Raw genomic sequence first — 26,166 nt, 5'->3', positions numbered from 1 at the left:
TCGATGGTGTAGAATTTAATTAAGGATTCCTGTCCAAAACAGAATCAGACCTCCAAAGAAGGCAGTTTTCAATGTCTTCACAACGAACAATTAAACAGCAAAGTCAACGACAGGTGGGCTCATCGGGGTCCACGCTTCACAAATCAGTCAGAGAGGTTCGGACGGACATCAAAGTCTCCTGGTTGAGTCACTGTTCAGAACTAGTAACAGAACAAACTGGATTGAGAGAAAGAGGCGTCCCACAACAATACGTTTGAAATGTTTTGGTCTTCTAAAAATGTCTCACACAGGCCGAAAACCCCCCCAAAAAAGAAGCAACGGCCAAAAAAGCAGCGTGTGGCGGCCAAAGTGCTGAACTCAAGGGTTCAAAACAACCGGTGACATCATGGCGACACCACAGCCCACGGGCCTGATAGCAGAGTTCAGGGGTCACATAACTATAGCATGTGTCCTCCAGCAAAGGTTGAGGACATGTGACAACTAGTTCATAAAAGCTCTTGTCATTAAGTTAACATGCTCACTAGCACCCTGGTTTTAAGCTCTGGATATACCGGAATGCTGGTGTGCAAGTGTTCATGGGTAAATCTCTTATTGTGAGTTTCATTTTTGGGGACCTAAAGCATGATTACTTGTGGTGTCATGGACCATAGTAGATCCGTGATCTGCAGATGAATTACAGTTCAACCATCACAGTGTGAAACTAAAAAGTTTTACTGACGATCGTTATCCACCAATATTCAGTGAAAGATGAGATCAGGACATCATTTATGATCTTCAAGTTGATCTCTGATAACGTTACATTTTAAACCACTAATCTGTGTTTAAACTGACAGGAGGAGAACAAATGTTCCGTTCGGTTACATTATGATGTGTTCAGGCTCTGCTCAGTGTAACATAATCATGGTGTGTTCACATGTATATATACATAATGAAGGATGAGCTGTTTACACTAGCTCTTATAATACATCATTAAAGCTACTAATGACAAGATTTGTTTTAATCCATGAAGAAAAAAACCCCCACAATAAATTACTATAACAAAGTAAAAGGAGAACATTTAGAATGTTTGAAGGTTTACAGACTTCAGAGCTGTTGAAATGATTTTTGGGGACAGATGGATTGTTGTAGACCAGCTGCTATAACCAAACAACAAAGAGATCTGTATCTGCCAATATGGATCATCAATGATCGCCAATTAGTATCGACGGCAAAAAAACATGGTCAGGGATCTCTCCTTTTGTATTTTGTGCTGATCAGTGATCCGACCCGAGTTTTAGGATCCGTTGCACCACTAGTGATGGTGCAGGTTGTTGAGAGCGGCTAAATCCTGCTCCAGTTTGGCCTTCAGTCGAGCTATCTTCTCCTCCTCTGCCAGCTGCTTAAAGTCAAACTCCTGAGACTTTCTGGTGGTCCAGCTCTGGTTGCCACTTTGTTCTACAATACCAACCGTGTTGTCAGCTTCACCGCTGTCAACGTGTGTATAATCAGTTTCCTCATCATCCGTCACCATCTCATGTTCACCACAGTTGTTGTTGGCCTCCTCCTCCTCCTCCTCCTGCTGCTGCTGCTCCCCCCCCTGAGGCTGAAACCACGGCGGCTCTGTTCCCGCTGCTTCCTCTGCAGCCTGCTGTCCATCGGCCTCCTTATGACGCCGGCTGCCGGCGGACTGAGGGACGTGATGTGTGGTCGTGGTTGAGGATACGTCACTTCCCCTGTGCATGGTAACCTTCTTGTTTTCACCGGGTGCTGCTCTAGGTGTGGGGCGTCTCTCCTTGGGCCTGTTGTTTTGTAGCAGCTCCTGCAGGACAAACAGAGTAGTATCGCATGAGAGATGAGATTCACAGTAATGTGAATAACCAAAGATCCACAGTTGACAGCCGAGGATTCCAACTAAGCAGAGAACTGCAGAGACAAGACCGGGTTTGTATGGAGACGGGTCTTTATTCCTAATTTGAGCCCAAAGGTGCCCGAGCATGTTGGAGTGGCTTGGGACGAACTCAAGGCTTCGAAACCGTAGTCCACAAACCGACGGATGACACAGTGACTATGTCCACTGCTTATATACAGTCTATGGTCACAGTCAGAACGTTTCCCTACTCTCTACCTTAAAAGGTATCTAGTACTGATACCCAGCTCTAGCAATAACAGAGTATCTCTGCAAATCTGAAATCTAATCATTTCTGTCTACCAATAACCTAGAGAAAGTTATCTCTGTCTCCATTTCAAAATGAAAGTTAAAAATGATATAAAAAAACAACCTACTAATCACTTATAAGGTATTAACTAGAGTGGATCTAATATTTGTGACCCACTATGCCCTCGCTTAAACATGAGTGATGAGCAGATCGGCTCGTATGCATAAATCATCCACCCGCTACCCGCTGGAATGAAGGCTTGTCTCTGACTAGGAGACCTGTATGGACATGTCACTCCCTCTCTACTAGTCCCTGTCCATACAGGTATAATTATTATTATCACGACACTCACCTGGTCTATGGTGGAGTGATTATCTGGTTTGGTGAGACGATCTTTTAGCTGTTTAGAGGAGGTCTGGGGCAGAGTGACATGTGATTTCTTCCTCTGTGGTTCTGCAGGTCCAAGAGAAACCGGGGGGGAACGGCGCTGCAGGAGGACAGACACGGCTCGGATGAATGTTACTGCGCACAATATCTTTCTATACCTTCATACAGTCAACAACAAGCTTTAAATATGGGGCCATTTCCAATAGGCATGGTCAAAGTGAGGCAAAGGGAAGGTTTTGAATCCCACTAGTGTCAGGATGAGGTTCAAACATGAGCTAAAAATGTAAACGTTTGTCCTGAGGACGAGGCTAGAGGAAGACTCATGGAGTCATTCAAATCAAAAGGGTTCATCCTCTGTGGTGCATGAATGTTTCAACTGTACTTTGTGTTACGTGCTAATTAACGAATGTAAACATGCTAACTAAGGTTGTGACACTGGACTAAACATCACTGGTAACATTGTGAGCATTTAAACACGCTGACGAAGCTCCACTGTACCGCCTCAAGGCTAAAGCTTTACTTGTCAGCTGACCTGCTATGCGTTTCCCACATTTACTGTTGTTTTTACTAGTTTGTTGCAGTGACTTGAATGTAGTCATTCACTGAAATGTCATGTTACCTTCTTGAGGCTTTTAGAGGATACGTCTGATGTTGAAGGAATGGAAGACTGGGACGCTAGCTGTTGTTCACGTCTCTCTGGTTGAGTCCGGCTTTCATTGGGATTCCTGATGGACAGGTATACGTGTCCATTATAGAGGATGACGGCATCTTTGTACACCCGCGGTGCAGAGCCCCGAGGTAACGGCGAGGCGTGAGATGTGGGCGCGGAGACCTTTTTTCCAGGCATGGTGTCCTTCAGCGCCTTGTACACCGCGTGGTTGGCGGCGACGAAGCTCATTTGGACGGGACCCGGATTAGCCCGAAACTCTCTGCCCAGCAGCGAGGACAGGTTTTCCATCATGTTGTTTCCTGCGTGGGAGGCCACTTTCTGGCCTTTCCTCCGTATGACTGCTGGACAAATCCATATGCCTTCTGGAGAGTCTGAGAGCTTCTCGGAGCCCTTAGAGCCAGACAGCGGGAGGCCCATTCTTCTGAGCACCGACCTCGGTAAACTCCACAGAGGAATGCTTTTAACCTCAGCCTCCACTGGGATGTAGATTTCAAGTTTGCCAGGGAGATCCATGCTCTGAGTATTTCCCTGTTGACTCATTAAGAGTTACATTAAGAGTTATAGATGCCAACACCACCAACACTTCCCGTGATTTCCTTCCAGCTCAATACTGAGACATATTTTGAGGATGGGACGTGATTTCTCGGATTATCTTTTATGGCTAAACACAACAATTCTTGCATTTATTAGTTTACAAGTTGAGGTGATTCTTTACTTGACAGTTTCGATAATTGAGCAGCGTTTTCAGTTGACACATTTACACTATTTTCACACTGTCGATGTGAAGATTTGCTATTTTTCTGGTACACATCACTAATGGAATAGCCTTTTTAAATCTTCAGACAAAGGGAAGATTGTGAGTCTCAGTAAATTGGGATGGACATTTGTAATTAATTTGGGCTTTAAATTGATTACTCAAAAACAGAACTTTAATTCCCTACGTTACATTATCTTCAAAGAAGTTTGTATCTTTGCTAAAGGCTGACATCCATCAGAAGGGAGTCACTATGCTGATACTATTATTATTATTATTATTATTATTATTATTATTATTATTATTAGGACATTCAGTTTTAGTGGGAACTGGATGTGGACATAATCTGCCAGGGTACCAGGCTGATTCGGCCTAACGTTACCCGGCACAGAGCAGAATGACGTCGTACCGACACGGAAGTTCACCTCCGGGTTTAAATGGGTTTTTTAACAACGTCAATGTTTCTCTATCTAGAACAATAAGGATACGAGGTGAAGGCGAAGACAGCCCTTCTCGTGCATGACACCATTATGCTCGGATTCTCTACCAAAAACAACGTGACCACGCGCGCCTTCACTAGAAACCTATGCTAGTTAACGTAACCTAGTTAACGTAAAAAGAAGTTAGCTAACGTCACCGACGCTATTGAAAATAGAGGTTGTTTCCACACTATCGTCGACTTGTGAACCAAATGATGTCAACTAAAAATACCAACAGTACTTAAATAAAAAGTCCGAATATTGTTGCCCATACCTTGATCAAGCACAAATGGATCCAGCTTTAAATACTCCGGCTCGTTTTTTGTTGCAGTTTCACTTCGTCGTAAAACAGTACTTCCGGTGCCATACTCTCCAGAATAAAAGTATCACCTAAACGAGTATAAGCGGCAGAGTACACATGCAGAGACTGTATGTCCCCTAGTGCTTATTTTACCACACACAAACATGTAAAGTGTAACATTTGGAAAAAACTAATCAGGACTTCACAATTGCTCATGATATACAATAGTGACACATGAGGACTAAAATGCATTGGACATTTCTTCTTTAGTTCTTAATGCACGCGTCACATTAATCCTGGCCTGTTCTTAAACCTGAATTATATGTTTAAATACTCATGGTGTCCTAGGGGGGTGAATATAAACACTGCAGGGCAGTACAGATGTACTGGGGATCATTGATCACGATCAATTAGTACAAATTACACCCCTGCCCTTCAGCTTGATCACTTTAACTATTCTTTTATTCTGAAGGCCAGACGCCTGACGGACCACTCGCAGTGCTTACGACTCTATACACGGTTTCCTAACATCTTTACTTCCGGTTTGGAGAAACTGCTCTTAATACCAAAAATTATCTCGTCATAGCATTATATAACTAGCAAAGCTAAATTATGTTTTGTCTTTATTTTCATTTGAAGAACCATCAACTGAATTTTTATACCAACTTAAAAGTCTTGCCTTATAATTTTGACTTTTATATGGTTTATATTATTAGTCTTGCACGGTGTATTTTTAATTTCTATTTTTATTCTCTACAATATTTTATTATATTATATATAATATATTATATTATCTAACCCTTTCCTTTTGAGGAAAGGGTTAGACCAAAAGACTGACGACTGATTGACCTAACATCATCACCGCCGGACGTTGGGCCGTGTCGCTTAAAACACAAGTAACAGTACAACTCCATCTAAAAGCTCTATAAAGTCAGTTTTGCTGTCCACAAAAGATTCACATTCTTGAACGAGTGAATATATTTGCATTGGTGTCTTAATAAAATATAAATATAACATTAGTATTCATAAATATCACATTTATCAACTCCTCTTTGTTAAGACAAAATGTAAAATGTTCACAAAAGATAAAATAGAAAAAGCTTTTTAGTGAGGGACTATAAATTCATACAGTGTTTTCTGAGGCAGTTAATCGGCCATCAGGCCTTTACAGTATTTCCACAATGTCTCAATCGTCACTGATGCAGACGGATGACACCTGATACGACAAAAAAAAAATAGTCACTTTTGAGTAGCTGCAACAGAAAGTATGGTATATGACATACTTTTAAACTCAGAAAAATGTAGATTTACACGCATGGTATTAATATAAAACTGATGACGGAGAAAGGTATGGACATGTAGAGCATTAGAGTTGAGAAGAAAAAAAAGAAAGAAAAAAAGTGGGTCAACTCTAAATGTCTGCAGCAGTTCTCTCATGCAGTTATAAACAACTTTGGTCGCCCATATACCAGACTAGAACCACTGAAACCAAATCACATATTTGCACACATGTACTGAAGCCACAGTGATACTTGTGTTAGTCCTTGTTAACTCAAACACAAATAAATAGAAGCAGTAACATATTAAATAAAAATGTATCCAATTACTGTGCTAGAATGTTAAGAGTTTGAAATGCTGCCGTTCCTCATCAGTTCTAAAGCCGCCTCTTTCTCTTGAAGAAGCTCTTTGAGTCTCGTGATCTGCTCGTGCAGCTTGAGCTCATCAGAGTCCATGGACGCTGTGGATAAACTGTCAGCGGCTGGATCCTCGGACGTCTTACAGCTGTGCTTGTTCTTGGCCGTTAGGCAGCTGATGCTTCCAGATGTTTTCACGTCTTTACTTGAGGCCTTTGCTCTTCCCCCTTTCTTACTTGTCCGCTCCGTGGTCCACGCCCCCTTCTCTGGCTCGTCTGACTTTGCACTGGACCTCGCTGCTGGATCTTGAGTGCCGGCGATGCAACATGGACACGTCGGGCGCTTCCTTTTTCTTCCCTGTCTCCTCGTGTTCGCATTCAGATTCGCACAAGTCTGAGAACGGCCAGCTGTGTCCCGTGAGTCGGGGGAGTCATTTTCATCGGTGCTGAGGAAGTCCTCATCTATGGGCTCCCCGTAGCCAATCATAGGCTCTGTTTCAACGTCACCGCATGTTCCCTTGGGCGAAGAGTTTGTGTTCTCTTTGAAATGTGAACACTCCAGAGGTCCAACATCTGAGTGAGGACTTGGAGTGGCGGAGTCTTCGGACAGCTCCTGTTGAGTTAGTACTTTCACCCTATTGCCATTGGTGAGAGCATTGCAGCTTTCAGTTTCTGTACTGTGAAGGTGCTGCAAAAAACCTTCTCCGTCTTTAAACCTGCTTGATATTTCCTGACGCTCCTCCACAGACCTAATGCACTCACTCTCTAGAGACCCGACTGAGGCTTGATCAATCCTCTGCAGGCAAATTTTCACATCGGCCGTGATCCCAAATATCCGTCTCAGCAGATCATCAGCTCTTTGACAGGATTCAGGCGCCAGCGAAGATGTCCGACTGGTCATGGAGCTCTGCAGGAACAACAAAAACATTTTAAAATACAAACAATACATTAACAAGGCTACGAATTTAAAGTACTGCTAGTGGCTCTGACCAAGCCGCGCTTTTTTTGCTAAATGCTAAAAAAATAAATAAAATACACACACCAACACTTCTAAAGCTCATTAATTGAGTTGTTGTACCCGTCTGTTTAATATGTACACAGACAGAAATATAAAACAGACAGGCGCACAACACAGACTTGTGCATTGCATCAATCACTATTTAGAAATCAAAAGCCCAACATTTCCACATGCGTCTTCATCAGGGGCCAAGCAAGAATGTTGGGTTTGAAACCACTTTTTATATTTTTCAAGACATTTTCTGACATAATGCATCCTATCAGATAATCACATCAATGGTAATCAGGTCATCATTTGTATCACCTGCATCGTCTTAACACCTGTGTGTGCTTTACATATTATGGCACTATATTTGGTTGAATTAAAATACATCCGTCCAGCCAAAAGAACAAACCAAAGATACAATTCCAACTAACTGTATCAAGGCTCAAATAATAAGAGCTGACCTTAACATATAAAGTACCATCTCAAGTCTAGCTCTTCACTCAGTCCATGTAGTGGTAGTGTGTTTAGTTTATGTTTGTAAAGGGACACATTACTTGTGCCACTAGCGGGTGGTGTAATTGTTAAAAGCGTCCATGTGGTTGGATGTATGAGGGAAAGACAAAACGAGGCGTGCATTTGATTCAGCACACTGTGGTTGAAATCCGACCCGTATTTGGGTTTTCGTCCTCCCCGCCGACCGGCAGGCTGCTTCTCCCGGAGGAGAGGTGGGGCAGCTTTGGGAGACAGGCTTTCAGTTAGCGGAGCAGCGGGGGATTCCAGCTGCTACAGCCGCTAACCGAAGGTCCATCTCCGGGAGCCTCCTCCTGCCAAAGTAGTCTGCTGGCGTCAGCAAGGACAAAACGTAAATGGTAGTCGTTTTCTGGTTTCTGCCACTTTGGATTTGTATGGACCCAGTAGTAGAAGTGATATGCTGACCCCTATTTCTTTGCAGCATGTGTCCAGAGCTTACACACTGCACCATTAAGGTATGGTCACATTGCGCTTCCGTTCAACGAAATTTCCTGCACTCACCCACGAAACAGGACAGGTGGTGTTTCTGAGAGATAAATCTCGATCAGAGCGATCACAGACTGTCGAGTAGTGTGACCACTAAACATGGTGATGAAACGCGCTTCAGTAGCTGTGTTTCCACTAACATCTGTTTTTGGGCATTGTGAAGTATTGCATTAGAAAAACTGAATAAAAACGGAAAAATTGGATTAAACTTCCTCAAATCGCGGAAAAAAGCTTTTACGTTCACTTGATGTGGTTTTTGCATTTGTAGATAAAAAAAAAAAGAGGATGCGCGAAATGAATTAAGGAAACGTATTTGCTGTATAAATTCTGACGTAGCAAACAGTTAACTTACATGACTTATCAGCTGTTTCTGATGTGGCTGTGTTCTAAAGCCTTTCCACAACGTGCAAATGCTTTTCTACTTCTCTGGACAGCATGAAACACAGCCAATACTAGCTGACATGAATGAACTATTTAAACTTGCCATATTGAAATAAATTCCTGAAGACCTTTCCATGTTTGCAACCTCTACTTCTTCTACACCGTTTACTGGCGGATTACAACCATGTGTAGCCTGTAGCGTTAACTTCTGACCAAAGTGCGCTGTAGCCAAGTTAAAAAAAACAAACTGTAAATGTAAACTAGCCAAATTTGCAATTTTTTTTTTTGCATCATTTTGAAAGTTTGCTTAAAATTCACTTGACAATTGAATGGAAACATGGCTACTGACAGCTTCTACGTTTGTGCATCAAGGTTTCTAAATGAAGTGCCGACTAAATGTACATTCATCAATGCAGTTACATGCGTTAAAATATCATAAAATCACGTTGTTACACGACTCCCTGCTCAAAAATATTTCTATCAAAAGCATTTCTTTCTTAAGTAATGAAGCAATAGAAGTGCCCTCACCTCCACGTTGTGGGTGTCCTTATTTATTTCAAAGCATATTCCATTGCTGCTGGGATCGACTTCCATGCTCTCCAACTGTTGGGCGGAGGTGCTCTGCTGACTGTTAACAATCGAGCAATCATCATCATGCATGTCCATCCCAGCTGAAACACTAACATGTGTATGATTTAAGACCGGGTTGACTGACATGCTCTGGCCAAGTTTTCTTCTTCCAAGAGCACCAGGTGTCCCATCTAGGCTCTTTTGTCCCGTCACATTGTTCGCGCTGCTTGTGGCCGCCTGGTCTGTTTCCCTTACACGTGCCATTTGTGTCATTAGTCTCAAATCTTGAGACTCAGAGATGGGTGGAGTATATGACACAAATATTACATTGTCTTCATCAGCAAGAGTGACTGCTGACATATGAACGGATGCTGCTCGTTGAGACGAGTCATTTGGAGCATCGTCATCACAAAGGTCAATCACTTGGCTCGACTCGTTTGGATTGAGAATTTCGAGGCTCTGCTTTTTCTGAGGTGCAACTGACGCAAGTGACTGTTGGGTTGAAGCTACAATTTGTTTTGCTGCGATGGGTGCGTCACTTTTTCCAGTTTTATATGGTAGGCTGGAATTCTTGGCCAAAATAAAAACCTTCCCGTTACACATGACCAAGGGGTTTTCCTGTCCTTGTCCACTTTTTCCCTGACTCGACCCAGGAACTGGATTTGTAGTGACGTCGCAGTGCTTCCCAGCATTTTCTCTCTCGGCAGCAACTCGAAGAATCTCTGAGGTAACAGAAGAATCAATAGGATCATGAGTTGGAGCTGTTGAGTTGTCGTCGTCTTCTTCTTCAATTGACCACTTTATAGGGCTGTTGGGCCTTTGTGGAACATTTGGAATTAATTTTAAATGTGGTTTTGATCCTTTTGATGGAGGTCCGCATGAAGTTTTATTTGATGTCTTGCAAAGCAACTTGAGTGCGTCAAGTGCAGAATGTCTTTGTGGAGTAACGTCTCGATTGACACTTGTGATAGGTGACAAGAAGGTCACACTGGGTAAGCCTGAACTTGGAGACGAGTTGGCTGATGGAGTAAAAGTATGTTTCTTGATACCTGGAGGTAGTTCAGATTCTGAGACTGTCCGGACTTGTGCCTTCAGGGGAATCTGAAGGCCTTGTCCTCTGGGGAGTGCTGGAGATTTCACTGTGCCTTGGAGATCACTTGGAGGTCTTCCGGGCTTTCCACTTTTTGGTACAGGTGTTGCCGTAAGAGGTACTATGGCCATTAAATGTACACTCTGTTGCTGTTGTGGTTGCTTCCCGTTTTCCTGTTCTTCTCCACTTTTGCCCTGACTCAACCCAGTGACAGATTTAGTACTGACCTCACACTTCTTCCCAGCATTTTTTCTCTCTGCCGCAACTCGAAGAATATCTGAAGTAACGGAGGAATTTATAGGATCAAGAGTTGGACGTGGTTTTATAATTACCTTACAGTGGTTCCCAGCATTTTCTCTCCCTGCAAGAACTCGAAGAATCTTTGAAGTAACAGAAGAATCAATAGGATCATGAGTTGGAGCCATTGAGTTGTCTTCTTCTTCAATTGACCACTTTATGGGGCTGTTGGGCCTTTGTGGAACATTTGGAATTAAATTTAAATGTGGTTTTGATCCTTTTGATGGAGGTCCGCATGAGGTTGTATTTGTTATCTTGTAAAGCAACTTGAACGCGTCAAGTCCAGAATCACTTTGTGGAGTAACGCCTCGATTGACACTTGTGATAGGTGACAAGAAGGTCACACTGGGTAAGCCTGAACTTGGAGAGGAGTTGGCTGATGGAGTAAAAGTATGTTTCTTGTTACCTGCAGGTAGTTCAGATGCTGCGACTGTTCGGACTTGTGACTTAGGGAGAATGTGAAGGCACTGTCCTCTGGGTGGTGCTGGAGATTTCACTGTGACTGGGAGCTGATGTGGAGGTCTTACTGACTGTCCACTGTTTCCTACAGGTAATGCCATTGGAGGTACAACTGCCAACAAATTCACACACTGTTGTATTTGCTGTAGTGGATGCTTGTTTAGTGAATTACCAACATCCGAACCTACTTGATGAGGGAGGGCATTCACAAGGGAAACATGCTTCCTGAAAATTTGCTCAGTTGCAGAAGGATTCAAAGCTGCCTTTTGTCCTGGTGATGAGGTAACATCGACAGCTAAAGCTTTCGGTGGCGTATTCGTTTTCAGCTGGCTTATTTGAGATTTGACAAAGTGTCTGTTGACCATTTGTACTGGAATCAGTTTCATGATGTTTCTTCCATCGGCACCAACAGCCGGTATTGCCTGGTAGAAGACACCGGTCCCACTGAGAGACAAAACAACACAGTAACATGTCAGTTAAGAACAGTAAAGATTAAAAAAAGGTAAACATTTTACGAGAATTAATTTTGCAGATGGTTGACAGATTTGATCTATGTTCTCAAAAGGCAGCTTTTCCAAACAATATAGGTCCAGATTATTAAAATGCTGCAGTTGAGATGTGAAGGTTGATATCAAAAGGCCTTTTACAAAGCAGACATTTTGACTTGTCACAGTGGGAAAAGCACAGATGTAAATAATGAATATAAGGAAGCTAGATTCCATGTATTCCATCCCAATGTCCCCACCTATTGCCTTAAGCCCTGATTTAACTGTCGTCACCTGGTAAGTGGTTGAGTGCGAGAGGCTGCAAGGGCTTGAAATGGTATGAATATAAATGGCACAGCACTTTGCGGTGACATATCACGTTACCCTGATGGCACCAAAACATGTTATCTACAATTATGTTTTTTTATTTTACGTTTTTACTCCCTAACTTAAATGTCTTTCAGGCTCTTAACAGACAAGAGGTAATTGTCAAATCTATTCACTCATTTGTGTCAAAACTGCTAGAATAAGCATAACTAAAAGAAATGATTGGTGAGTAAACCAGGTGTGTAATATAGTCAATATTTTCATGTGTATTTACGTACCATCTTAAATCCTTAATGTTTCTGTGTAAATTTCACATGCCAGGTTGAACACCTGCCGCCCTCTTTATTTACCTGTTTTAATGCATTTGAGTTTCCTCTGGTAAACCAATGTTTAACGTCACAATGCTATGATTTGTGGGTAATTCTCCCAGGTAAAGTCTGCAGAAATGCAACCAATGAATGTAAGTTACCATATTTGGAATGCAGAGGAGTGGCGAAGAGACGCCGAATACGTCTCTGGTAGTGGTAGTGACCTGTCAATCACAGTAAGCCCGCCCTAAAGCATACTCTGCTTTATGGTCTATTTGATTCTAAAAGGACCATACATTACATTACATTACAGTCATGTAGCAGACGCTTTTATCCAAAGCGACTTACAATAAGTGCATTCAACATTGGTAATCAAAAGAACTACTAGTCACCAGAAGTCATAAGTACATTTCCTTTTCCAAACAAGCATCTAAGAGCATGAAGCAGAGCACAACTCAGAGCCAAAGTACAGTGCAAAAAAAAAAAAGTAATACGAATACATTAAGTGCGTAGCATAATTTACTAAATGAACATCATGCTGTATTGAAGAAGACTTGAAACTAGAGATTGAGATCATAAACTCACAATAAATCAAGAGAAGTAGAGTCATTTTCTCATAGACTTCTATACAATCAGAGGAGTCGCCCCCTGCTGGTCAGTAGAGAGAATGCAAGTTTGAAGACTAGCATTGGCTTCACTTGGCAGAACCGGAGGTTGCCGCCTGGTTAATACCAGTCTATGGTAAATGTGACGATAATCATTTTACTAAAGGGCTACCCAGAGCTTTGTGGTCTGCTCCACAGTCTATTATATTTGCTTTATTCTATATTTGAGCAGTAAAGTTGAGGGATTAACAGTTCTGGAAATCTATTTCTCTTTGTTTTGACTCCGTTTAGTTTAGTCAATGAGGCTTCTAATGCTAAATTACCGCAACTTAATATTAACGGCAGGCGTGCAACCGCCCAAGCACCTTGGATAAAAAGGTTGAAATACAACATGTGAACGGCCCTTGTTTCATGACGCAGTGTTTGTACAGGACATGGTTAGACTAGTTTAGCATAAAGACTGGCAGCCTGCTAATCTACTCTAACCCTATCCTGACTCCAACTCAACTTTATTTCACAAAATGTCGAATTACTCCTTTAAGCATAACAATTCTAATCAGAAGTATTGCATTCCTGTCATTGTTTGTGGTAACTATTGGTATTCTACTCTTTGCCATGATGTTAGCACGGTTTCATTACGATCCTACAATGCTTTTTGCAGGCATGTAGTTACACCAGAGGGGAGGACCTTGATGCCAAATTAATGGGTTAGTGAGCTATGTTGAGCCTAGAGCTACAGTTTCTAATGCCACTCTTTTAACCTGCTGGATCGCGATGGTAACTTCTGTCCAACCTGGGTTATAAGAGAGCCACCTTTATGACTTTGAAAACTCACTTTAAACTCAACATTTACCATTAATCTCACGTGGTGATAACGGTACTCCCCTCGCGGAAAACACTAGTAATACTAACAGTAAAGGGGACTGTGGATGTCGCGAAAGTTCTACCAATCCATGGCTCTTGTAATTTGCTTTAATGAACGTTACGTGCCCTTCATTGTAAACGGGATGACATCCAACGTTACCTGTGAACCGGATCCTTTTCCGTCATTGCGGGATACATGACTCGTGAAACTTCCCTTGTAGTTTTCGCGTCCAGTCAGCCAGCGTAACTAAAAATCCGTTTTGGCTAATTCATGAATCTTGAGACAGAATATGCAGACGAAACGTTGGTCAGATGTGTTTACACAAAAGCCCAAAAGAGTTACAGTTACCGGTAAGTGACGTCAAAAGGCACGCTAACGCTACTTATTCACGTCGTTCCATCCCTCCTTAATATATATATATATATACGTCATGGTAAGTCAGACTAAATAAACCACCGATTTAATCGCATATATCATGAAACACTTCACTTCTCGCTTTCCGTACTTTCCGCATCCGTTACATCAGGCTTCCGGTTTGTTACATGTGTTGTATTCAATGCAGCAATTTTTGGGGGTTTTGCTGTGATGTTAACTCGCCAAACTGTTCTTTTTTATTTCACCACAACAATCGGTTTAGGCTTAATATAGTTCTCTTGCGTTTTTGCCAATGTCCAATTCTATTTATTGACGGCATACAAAAATACGTCCCAACGTGGTTAACAACCAAACCCTGGTAGCTTTTGAACCCTCCCTTCTACCACCGTCCCTCACGTTCAGCTTCCGCTCTAGTGATGGGAATATATATATCTATATATATATATATATATATAGATAGATAGATAGATAGATAGATATATATATATATATATATATAGAGAGATATATATATATATATATATATATATATAGAGAGAGAGATATATATATATATAGAGATATATATATATATATATATATATATATATATATATAGAGAGAGAGATATATATATATATATAGAGATATATATATATATATATATATATATATATATATATATAGAGATATATATAGAGATATATATATATATATATATATATAGAGATATATATAGATATATATATAGATATAGAGATATATATATATATATATATAGAGAGAGATATAGATATATATATATCTATAGATATATATATATCTCTATAGATATATATATATATATAGATCTATATCTATATATATATAGATATAGATCTATATCTATATATCTATCTATCTATCTATCGAGAGAGAGAGAGAGAGAGAGAAAGAGAGAGAGTGTAATTACACAACTCTATACAGACATATTTCAATTTAATTTGTTTTAATATTAAACAAAAGAATGCTAGACATACCACTTAGGAAAGGAAATAACAGCAACAACCTGTAGATGTGTTAAGTGCTTCGGTTCACATTCATCACTCTCATCAGCCTCTCTTCCAGCAGCAGCTGTTTCCAGGGGGAAAGCTCTGGTAAAGCCACAGTACACTACCCACTCCAAAGCAAACAGAGGACAGACACAGGTAGAGACTAGCTGGTGGACACAGTGGAGTGTTTAGCAGTTAAAGAGACAGACTTCTTTCTCAGGAGCTGGACATAAACATGACCCCCCCAAAATTGTTTTTAAATCTCCTTTTCTTTTGCCTTATGTTTTGATGCATTTAATGGTTTTGTGTGAAGCACTTTGAATTACCTTGTTGTTGAAATGTGCTATACAAATAAACTTGCCTTGCCTTGCCTTTACAGTCAAATTCTGGAACGCTACCTTCACAAAATGTCCATCAATCAACCGTCATATCTGAAACTCCAACATCATGAACTGTCTAATTATAAATTAATTAAATAATAATGATTTGCATTAACCATATTTATTATGTCACATTACGATGTCTCAATATAGAATGCATTTATTGGCCTGTGAACAGATTAGAAGCATGTGATTAGCACTGATTTCCAAATCTTTCTCTAACATACATTATGGTTCAGCCGTTTGTTAGAATAGCCTGCTTGAGCACAGTTGCTACATTAGCTGTATGAATGGAATGAATAGGATGTAAAGATAAATGCCTCTTAAAAAGGTCTTGAAAACTGGCTCAGAACTTCAGTGTGCATGTAGAAGGCACATTTTCCTATAAAACATTTGTTTTGGTGTTTATGTTTTAGCATGTATGATGAGGGAGGACTCAGCTCATTATGAGAAGAACGTTAAAACATCAAACTCAATGGTGGGAGATCTTCTCAGTCGCTTAAAAACAAGAAGTCAGACGGGTGTAGTCCGACCAACAAATGTATCTCACATTATTTGAAAAAGAGTGCAATTATCTTTATGAAACTGATTATTGTGGTTTGATTTAGCGAACAGACAAATCAGATTCAATCCCGTCATTACAACATTGACGTCAGAGCGCTCAGTCCTTGTTCGCCAGAAGATCATCCAGCATTCGCTCGCACATGTACAGGCAGCGAGGCACATGGAAGAACCCTGAGGAAGAGGAGAGAAACACGATTATCATACTGAATAGGTAGAGCGGGAAGCTGCCCCGGCTCCACGTTCACCGTGTGGCAACTAGTTTGTAGTTTGGTAATACTGTAGGCATCACGAAAGCACAGCATAAACAGAGACGATGAAGGCCTTAAAGGGGAATTAAAGCATTTTTTTCCCCCATCAGTATGTTGCCAGATGTACAGTGTGAAGCCTTTAGTGTCTCCAGAGGGAGCTGTGTGAAGTCTGATAAATGTCACTTATGTTCTTACCTTTAAAGGGGCCTCCCTTAAAATCCAGGGCCACTTTCCCTTCTTGAGTCAAATAGCCAAACCATTCGCCGCTCTTAGGATCAGGAAACTGCACAGAATCATGCACACGTACAGTATATAAGGCCTATGGCGCACTGATGCATGTATTCTATATATATATATATATATATATATATATATATATATATATATATATATATATATATATATATATATATATATATATATATATATATATATATATATATATTCACAAAACATTCTACAAGCTTCAAACGGTTTCATCTCTGTTGAGTCATCCACATAAAGCACATGTGATTTTCAATGTTACGTAATTTCCATCAAATTTCTTTCTTTCATCCAAAGCGGCTACAATAAGTGCATTAAACCATGTGGATACAACCCAAACATGACACAACTTCAAATCTGCTGAAGGGCTTTTGTGTGCTTCATTTATAATGTATGGTTAAAATGGTAATTGGTAATAATTGGTAGAAGTTAATGAGCTGGTTTGACCAACTTTTTCAAAAACCTTCTTTCTCAGAAAGATGTTTCGATGGATCTCAAATCTCCTGTCTGTGTGTCAAGTACAGAACAGTAGTAAGGATGTGGTTAGCCTAGCTTAGCATGAAGGAATGCGAGGAATGTTGCCTTCTTTGTCAACTTTGTGCGAGCAGCAAATTGCTTTCAACCGCAATTTCTCTAATTTTTGGTCTGATGTGGCAGCTCAGCCATTGGTGATACCAGTTAATAAGTAAAGTCAAGTAATATTATTACTTTTAAAAGAAATAAGAAAAAACATATTACACTTCCTGAATCACTGGCCCAACACTGCTCTCAGCAGGGAAGAAAAGCAACAGCTGTTTTGCAACACGTCAATTAATAAAGCAGGACATATGTGTATACGTACAGTGGCTTCACCATTTCAATGACATATATAAAACCTTCTGGTTTGTGAAAAACACTAGAAATGCACAGCAGATCTGAGAACCAACACCATATGGGTGTTTAAAAAGTTAGGTTAAGACAGTATTTCTCAAACTGTGGGGCGCGCCCCTCTAGTGGGACGCAGTGTTATTACAGGTGGGGCGCAGGGGGGAAATGGAGAATTTTTTATTTCAAGAACTTTAATGAGAACTTCACATATTACAAAAGTACAAAGGACATAAAACTAAGTCATTAATAAGTACATTGCGAAATGCCTGTACTTTTGTGTAAATGTTTACGTTACGTTACACTTGCGCGACGGCCAAGATCCTTGGCGACTCACATGTGAGCTTCACTCATCGGACAGAGGGCTGTGGGCATTCTGCTTCCCTTCGCCACATCCTACCTCCGTGAGATCGGCTTTTCTGCCTCTCTCAAAACAGAATACAGATCTAAGCTCAACATTGAGCATGAATTGAGAGAGGCCGTATCAAGTCTGCAACCCCGTTTTAAAAAGATTTGTAGTGGAAAGCAGGCTCACTGCAGCCACTAATACTGATAAAACTTGATGGCTCACACATATCTGCACTCATTTTGTTGTGTTTTGCACAGGTTGAACGTTATTGTTGTTTTGCAAAGATATGCAGTGTAAAACTCTAAATATTAGTTATTTTTTGCACAGATAGAACTTTATTTGCATTGTTCTAACAAAGTGATTGCACATTTTGGTTTACTTGACAGTGATTGCAATTTTCTTTATTCTATTATTTGAAAAAGCACAGATGGAGGAGTCACAAAATGTTGTTATTTCAATAAAAATTCAACATGGACCATTTTGTTACAATTTTGTTGGGGCAGTGGGACATGAACATTTTTCTTCCTCAAAAGTTTGAGAACCACTGGGTTAAGACAAGCTCATATTTAGGGGCGTTGTTTAGTTTCCAGTGTGGAGAAGAGACTCATTGATGCTGCCCACAGCGCCTGCATGTTGTTCATCAACAAAAACTCTTCTCTAAAACCACAAACAGTTTCCAGTCTTTATGCTAAACTAGGCTAACCGCGTCCTGACTCCAGGTCTGCACTTAAAGTAGCACATGTGCATGAGACTGAAAAGTAAGAGAAACATGCTTGATTTCCCAAAATGGTGAACTATATTTTGACATAAGTAATGAAACGCTACAGCGCCAACAACTCACATGGTTCAAGGTGTATTCGTAAACTTCAGAGAATCTCTCCAGCAGCTCGGGCTTCTTGGTCTGACTGTAGGCCATCAGGAAGGCGATGAGAGCCTCACAGTGGGGCCACCACAGCTTCATGTTCCACTCCAACTGGTCAAACATACAAGCAGCACACAGTCTCATTTCATGCTTTTTTATAAAACTCTGTGATCAGACAAATGCAAACGATATCTTCTATCACAAGATGCAACTGTCAATGGTGCGAAACACCATCATGTGTATGGATGATTGGTTCACCTGAGTGGGGCAGTGACCATCCACATCCAGGAAGTAGAAGAGGCCGCCGTGCTCTTTGTCCCAGCCGTCCTGATAAGGCAGCTCCACAAACTTGTTGATGGCGGTCCTCCGGAGCTCCTCGTCCTCCTGCTCTGCGCTGACCTGAAGCAGGAACCAGCCCGCTTCCAGGGCATGGCCTGAGTCAGCACGGGTTGACATGTGGGGAAGACCAAAGACACGTTGGAAAATGTCGAGGTCGTCAACAAAGGAAAGAGCCCAACTCCCCCATGCACTCACTGTGCTCGTCATCATCTGGCTGACTGGTCAGCAGGCGGTGCAGTGTTTACCTGGGTTCTGCAGTCGGCCCTGGCAACCTGGCAGCTCTGCTCCCTCCAGTGACACACTCTCTAGAATAGCGGTGCCGTCTCTCTGTACCAAGTTACAAGAGAAGAAAAAAGAAATGTTATAGTCAGCATATTAAAGGCAGGGTTGGTAATCTTGAGAAACCAGCAAGAGTATGCTAGATTTTAAGTGAGCAACTCTTTACCAACAAAATAATTAGTGAAAATATAAGGTGGCAACCATATTTTCAGTTTTGGCAACCAAAAGCTGATGCCTACTTGTAAAAGTTGGCATTGAACTGCCCTAAATCTCACCACTTTATGCAGTAATTTCAATTACAAAGCATCCGTCATACTGTGTGTCCATACCTGGATGTGTTGTAGAATCTGCTGAACACACCAGCTGGCCAGCTCTCTGTACTTCTGAGCAACCTCCTGACCCCGGCCTTCAGTTAGCTGTTGCACCAGACACAGCAGCATCATGGGGACCGCCATGCTGTTGGTGGGAACGTCTCCGGGTAGCTGGGGCCGGCCCAGGCCCGACGAGTCCACCCGAACCCAGTAGATCAACTGCTCCATCATCTGCTCAGCCTCCAGCTGGTGACACGACAGAGTGATGGTGTACCCATGTGGGAATGTGAGGGCGGTTGTAGGAGGATCAAGCGTGTTCAGGCACATTCACCTTGCGTTTTACTAAACCTCATGTACGTTGAGTCACTGATGCTGACTCCGTAATGCATCATTTGATAATTACAGCAACGATTATTATATTGACGGCTCAATTGTGTTAAATATTTGTGGAATCCAACAGGCTCATAGTTTGTAGAAGAAACAAAACAAAAAAACTATATTTGAAAATTCTAACTGTAGATTGACCACAAAGTACAAAACATACATAGCGGTATATTTTACTTCCCTTAATATCCAGAATCATCAGAAGTTTTTGTCAGCAGTCACCATATGGAGCCTTCTGTTGTCTAACACAACAGTGTCAAAATAGATTTGGGACCATTTTTGGGGAACAACGATCCAGAGTTGCAAAAAAAATAAAAATAAATAGGGGAACTAGTTTTACCATAGCTTGATGAGTTTCAACGACTGTTTCTGTTCATGCACAATCAGCAAAAAAGTGGGCGTAGCGCAAATACAATACATGTGTCAACTATAGTCACAACACAGAGCTAGGAATCGAACGGCTGCGATTTGTGAACGACCCGCTCTTCCTCCTGAGACATTCATCTTTCAGAAACATTGTCATGGACCAGGAGTTTCCAACATATGTATTATGTACAATCTAGTTTTGATTATTGCTTTGTACCTGCATGTCCTTGTCACCAGTGACCCTGCTCAGTTCATCCATGGCCATGATGTAGAAACACTCACTGAATATGGTCCTCTGAATCTTGAGTGCTTTACCATCTCTTGTTAAGCAGAAAGCACACTTCCACTGGCCACTGCTGCCGCTGGAGACACGAGCAAACTTTCTCAGGAAAGCTCCCCCTAAGATGCAAACAGAACAATATAACATTAGCTTATGATCCATGAGCAATACGTATAAAGTCCTTTTTTACACAAATGAATACGTCAAATTGCTGGCTTCATCTATCTGTTCAATTAGTTGACAATGTTCACTACAGCTTTATTCAGACATGACTTTAGAGGGGACATATCATGCTCATTCTTTTAGGACATATTTACATGTAAAGCCTGTATGAATGCATTAACATATCTGTTCCCACACAACCACCTATCGGCAGTTAGTAGCGCTAGTAGAATTTAATGCAGAATTAGGTGTAGCTCTGCTGCTGTGTGCGGATGTTTAGCTATCCTTCTTATTAATGTACAGGTTTTTTTGGAGGGGGGGGGGGGGGTGTATTCTAATGAGCATGCATGTGACATAGGAAGGGGAGGCAAATCTGAATGGCATGTTGAATCACATGTTTTCTGACATAGGCAGCCTTATTATTTATATGATGTCTTACACAGTTTGTGGGTTGGTAGGCACTCCAGACACCCAAACGTATGTGCACAAACATTGAAAAAGTCAGCCCTTCATGCTATGTCCCCTTTAAGAGCTGTAATGCTTTCACGTTTGTGCTGGAATTGTGATGACATGAAGGAAGATCAGTGTTTGCTGTTCTTTCACAAGCTGCCCCAGTGATTGATTGGAAAAACACATCAATGATCACAAACTGGGCCTACAAGGTTTGTTTCTTAGTTCTCATAAAGATGACATTTTTGCAGCTCCAAGGTCTTTGTCCAACATTGACGACATGTTGTGCACTTTACCATGCCATAATAATGATTAGCAGAGAGTGCACAGCAAACACTATCATGACTGTCATGAATCACCGGAGTCTACAAAAGAACGGTGTGTACCATCGGTTGCAAAGATTTAGCTGTGGATGTGTGAAACTCTGAGGTCACGGTAAACTAATGTTCCATGTGTAAATGTTGACAACATGTGAACAGACTATTAGTGTAATAACATACTGCAAAGAACTAATTTGTGTCAAAATTGCACTCTGTGTTTTGCTTCATTTTAAATGCACATACATTTTATATTCACACATGTTTCCAAGGGATGGAGTATGATCCAGTAATCCTTAAAAACTATTAAATAATATATTTGAAAGTAAGAAGTATCACCTGAGATTTACAAAAGCTCTGCTAAGCAGCCTCTTGAGGCTTCCATATTCGCTAAATCCAACAATATGACAGTGAACTGGTGAAAGTAAAAAATAACACACCCATGTATGGCTTACATCTTGTACTACCGTGTCATTTGAAAGTGCCTTCATAAATAGAAATTAAATGTTATTTGGACTGCAGGAACAACAGCGATGAAATTGCTCTTCTTCCAGAGGCTAAACATGATCTGGGTTCATTAAAACTAAAAGGGTTCATCCTCTGGGGAGTGAGTTACTGAGTTCATGGGTGAGGGTAAAATGGAGATGGATAGGCTGTTCGGTCAGAGGGGCGGTGGCGCAAGCTTTGTACCGAACCTATGTAGTGAAGAGGGAGCTGAGCCGGAAGGCAAAGCTCTCGACTGACCAGTCCTTCTACATTCTAACCCTCACCTATAATCATGAGCTTTGAGGAGAGACCGGAAGAACGAGATTACAGATACAAGAGGCCGAAATGAGCTTCTTTTATAGGGTGGCTGGGCTCAGCCTTAGAGATAGGATGGGCAGCTCAGACAGCCGGCGGGAGCTCAGAGTAGAGCCGCTGCTCCTTTGCGTTGAAAGAAAGCGAGTCTAGAATGTCCTTCTAAGCCTGCTGGCCCCACAATCTGGCCTCGGATAAGAGGGAAAAGATAATACATGGATGCTTCATCCTCTGGCGAGCATGAGTGTGAAAAATACATGCAAACAACCAGCATTGCTGTAGGGACGGCAATGCTGGCATTTTTTGCTCTCTTTGTTCTCTTTGATGCCCGCTTTCCCGGTTTTTCAATTTCCAAAGACAGCATGTTCAAATATCCCACATTATATATTGTGAAGCTATGAATTCTAATGAATTAATTGATAGCAAAGATGCAACCAAAGAGAGAACAGAAAACTCTCTCTTGACACTTCAGTAGTGCTAACGCCACACACACACACACACACACACACACACACACACACACATACACACACACACACACACACACACACACACACACACACACACACACCAGCTTTTGCTGCTTCCAGGATTTCAGGCTTGCGGAAGCGCTCCATGGTTCGGTACAGGCGGCAATACATCCACACCTGTGAAAGAGACAAGCCAAAATATATTCAGCTAACATCTGATGACCACATATCAGGCAGTGGATTACTTGTTCCGCGCTGCCAGTATCATGAGAGAGACTCACCTGTCTCCCCTGCAGCCAGACATACTTCAGCTCATCATAAACCTTCCCATCCTTCCCGATACAAGTGAAGAAGCCTCTGAAACACAGAGCAGGACGTTTATCACAAGGGAGCACAAACTGCATGCACAGTACAAACAGCTGTACACAACTGCTCAGCATGCCAGTTATGAGTTGTAACTTTTTGGTGCAGTACCCATGTGTCGTGTCATGAGAGTATTTGAGCCAGAAGGCCACTGCGTTGTCCAGTTCTTTACGAATCCGCTGTCGCCACTCCTCCAGCTTCACCACAGACATGGTTCCCTTCAGTTTGTAATAAAAAGGTATAATGTATGACCTTCCCTGTTTACTTTTGACTTAATCACAACAACACTTATCGTCTTACTAGTGGTGCAACGGATCATAAAACTCACGGTTCGGATCGTATCACAGATCACAAAAGAAAAAGGGAGCAAATAGAACTTTAGATCCCTCTTCACGTTTTTTGTGATCAGGGATCCGGCTCTTGTGTGGCTTTGACAACGACATTTAAAGAAGGAAAGGGAGATTATGGTTCTATATAAAGAACATTGTTATATTTATATTATTACTTAATAAATACAAATTAATTGTTGCCTGTGTCACTTGGTCTTCTTTGTCCTGTAAGTGGAAACTGTTGATGTGTTACTATGATTAAGTATTTAATTACTACATATTTAGCTGTGAGCATTTCGACATTTAAAACACGGTGATGTTTAAAAGTGGTTCAAAAGTGAACGTTTTTTCAAGACTATTTGAAGACGTTGACTAAGCGTTTAGACCAGATTTCACCAGGATTTGCAATATTGGCTTTTAAATGTGGATATGTGGATATGGTTTCTTAGTAAGCCTCTAAAATGATGATATATTAATATTAGCACAATGTAGAGGATACAAAATTGTAGTCTTGCAAATCCCGTTGAAATCAACGTCTTCAAATAGTCTTTCATTTTTGCTTTTGAACCAATTTTAAACGTCTTTTCAACATAAAAATGCTCGCTGGGTGGTGCTGATTCAGCACTGGTCTGAGTGAGTGAGGGACCAAAAGAAGTTAACACTATCTGCCTACAGAGGCACGATAAAGAAACAACAACGTACCAGAGTCCTGAGGCGTTCAAGTGTCTTGTCTGACAAAACACTTAAAGAGACAGGCACTGTGCTGCAGCAATGGAAACATATTTTGAACATTAAAGCATGTCAACACTTTCTAGTAAAGCCACAAAATTTAAAAAGCACGAACCCGAAAAGGAGCAAAATCTGTCCCCTTTACCGTTTAACGCTCTAAACTCACCAACATAAAATGTGTCATCTTATTTTCCTAGCTTGGCATCTTTCGCCATCAAAAGTCTCGAGCCAACAACAAGCTATTGTCCGACCAATAACTTGTTGTTCCCTTAATAATCTCGCTAAAAAGAGAGAAAACAGTTCCTCTGCTGTCGGCACACTCATTGCAGCAGCCGTTAGTGTTTCTCGTGCAATATGTCAGTGCTCCGTTTCAGCAGCGGTTAGAAGAATGAAGACAGAAGCACAGAGCACCGCGGGTGCGGCTGTTCTTACCTTCGGCTCCAGGTACGGACATACAGTGAAGAGACACGCCGTCTTGCAGCGGCGCTATGCTCGCTCCCGACGAGCCGTTCGTCACATGACCGGGCAGCAGCGCTGCTACAGCGGCTCTGGAAGAGGAAGTGGAAGCTGGTCACAGAGCGGTTTCAACACGGAGCGCTCCTACTCAAGTAAATGGAACTGTGCTATCAAAAGGGCTGGAATGTGCACACGCGGCATAAAAAGTAGAATACTCTGTTGTTCTCACGAGCTCGTAGGACAGAGGTTAGGAAGCAGGGGGAACATTGTGCAATAATGTTGAAACTGAAAGAAAGCACACTGTTCTTATTATTATTTCTCTTTAAATGTCAGAAAAGAGGAGGAAAAAAAAATAAAAACATGGTATTTTAGACTCACCACGTGATTTTAAGAAAGTACTATGTGATTGAGTTAAACAGATACATTTAAATACAAATATGTCAGTGTCTGTAGGTATGCCAAGTAATTAGTTTTTTATGAGTGTTTGTATTTTCTGTGTGCTGTCCTCTTCATACATGTTTATTAAGCGTGCCTACATCATTTGTTCACAAACCAGCAGACGGCAGCATGGGGCCATCCACTGTACCAGCATTCAAGTTTCCTTAACTACCTGTCATTTGTTAATTTATAAGAGCCACTGCACACCACAGGAAAATATAAAAACATTTCCACAAATTTACATTTGTCATTAGTAATTGTGTCATTGAAACTAAACCTTTGTCCCAGGCGGCAACATCCAGGTCTGAAAAGTGAAGCCAATAGAGAAGTGTCTTAAACTTGCATTCTTTCTAATGGTCAGCAGGGGGCAACTCCTCTGTTTGCAAAAAGTTGTCAATGTTCATGTAATAATGTATGGTCCCATATACAGTAAAATAGACCATAAAGCAGGAAATGCTTTAGGGTGGTGCTACCTTGTGATTGTTTTCAGTTCATTAAACATTTTGTTTCACACTGTACTCAGCTCCACACTCTCGTGTCACTTCTAGTTGTGAAAATAAACAAGATGGCGACAGCCAAACTAGAGGCCTCAAAACCGAAGTCGACAATTCAACGGTGACGGTGACAACATCCACTTCTTAGTCTATGCCTTGTGCCCAGAACATTTTTAATGTGATCATCGATCTGTTTGTTGTGTTTACAATTTGTTCTTCTGCTCACTGATAGCCAAAAAGAAAAAAAATATGTCAATTTAGGCAGATTTAATTCATATCCTGGGAAGTCTAACTAAGCAGACATATGTTTTCAAAGACCAGAAAAAAGTAAACATATAAGTGAATATGGAATCAGTCCTTCATCGAAGTGGTCCATAATCAAAAGAAATAAAACAGTTATATTAGAATAGAAACTACAGTATTACTCAACAACATCACATTGTAGTTTATTCTAAAACCCAACAGAGGGCACTCCATGACCACAAATGGCCACCAACTAATTACAAAATGAGGAGATTG

The 26,166-nt window shown here is 41.2% G+C and overlaps 3 protein-coding genes across 5 annotated transcripts; all 3 read right to left on the bottom strand.

Moving 5' to 3' along the window:
* Positions 1 to 4,773, bottom strand: si:dkeyp-110g5.4 (uncharacterized protein LOC561637 homolog). Of its 2 annotated transcripts, XM_068733577.1 has the most exons (4): positions 4,700 to 4,773; positions 3,142 to 3,720; positions 2,488 to 2,622; positions 1 to 1,798 (listed from the first exon to the last, which is right to left on the bottom strand). In XM_068733577.1, exons 2-4 carry the CDS (start codon positions 3,703 to 3,705, stop codon positions 1,292 to 1,294), a joined length of 1,206 nt encoding a protein of 401 aa, XP_068589678.1. In that variant the 5' UTR covers positions 3,706 to 3,720; positions 4,700 to 4,773; the 3' UTR covers positions 1 to 1,291. The 2 variants fall into 2 exon arrangements, with proteins under 2 accessions (XP_068589678.1, XP_068589677.1); XM_068733576.1 differs by having other exon boundaries at positions 3,142 to 4,760.
* Positions 4,774 to 5,729: 956 nt separating this feature from the next.
* lrif1 (ligand dependent nuclear receptor interacting factor 1) lies at positions 5,730 to 14,217 on the bottom strand. Its single transcript, XM_068733690.1, has 3 exons — positions 13,926 to 14,217; positions 9,289 to 11,620; positions 5,730 to 7,266 (listed from the first exon to the last, which is right to left on the bottom strand). Exons 1-3 carry the CDS (start codon positions 13,961 to 13,963, stop codon positions 6,346 to 6,348), a joined length of 3,291 nt encoding a protein of 1,096 aa, XP_068589791.1. The 5' UTR covers positions 13,964 to 14,217; the 3' UTR covers positions 5,730 to 6,345.
* Positions 14,218 to 15,081: 864 nt separating this feature from the next.
* renbp (renin binding protein) lies at positions 15,082 to 24,811 on the bottom strand. Of its 2 annotated transcripts, XM_068733448.1 has the most exons (12): positions 24,692 to 24,811; positions 24,233 to 24,293; positions 23,313 to 23,419; positions 23,120 to 23,195; positions 22,940 to 23,015; positions 20,579 to 20,760; positions 19,630 to 19,857; positions 19,267 to 19,348; positions 18,941 to 19,116; positions 18,662 to 18,793; positions 16,539 to 16,626; positions 15,082 to 16,266 (listed from the first exon to the last, which is right to left on the bottom strand). In XM_068733448.1, exons 3-12 carry the CDS (start codon positions 23,411 to 23,413, stop codon positions 16,193 to 16,195), a joined length of 1,215 nt encoding a protein of 404 aa, XP_068589549.1. In that variant the 5' UTR covers positions 23,414 to 23,419; positions 24,233 to 24,293; positions 24,692 to 24,811; the 3' UTR covers positions 15,082 to 16,192. The 2 variants fall into 2 exon arrangements, with proteins under 2 accessions (XP_068589549.1, XP_068589548.1); XM_068733447.1 differs by lacking the exon at positions 24,233 to 24,293.
* Between the last annotated feature and the right edge of the window lie 1,355 nt (positions 24,812 to 26,166).

Source organism: Cebidichthys violaceus, unplaced genomic scaffold (genome assembly GCF_023349555.1).
Source record: "Cebidichthys violaceus isolate CVI_PGR_0920_01 unplaced genomic scaffold, fCebVio1.0.p SCAF_6, whole genome shotgun sequence".
Lineage (NCBI taxonomy): Eukaryota > Metazoa > Chordata > Actinopteri > Perciformes > Stichaeidae > Cebidichthys > Cebidichthys violaceus.
Note: the sequence above shows the minus strand (reverse complement) of the source record. Positions and strands in the feature narration are given on the sequence as shown.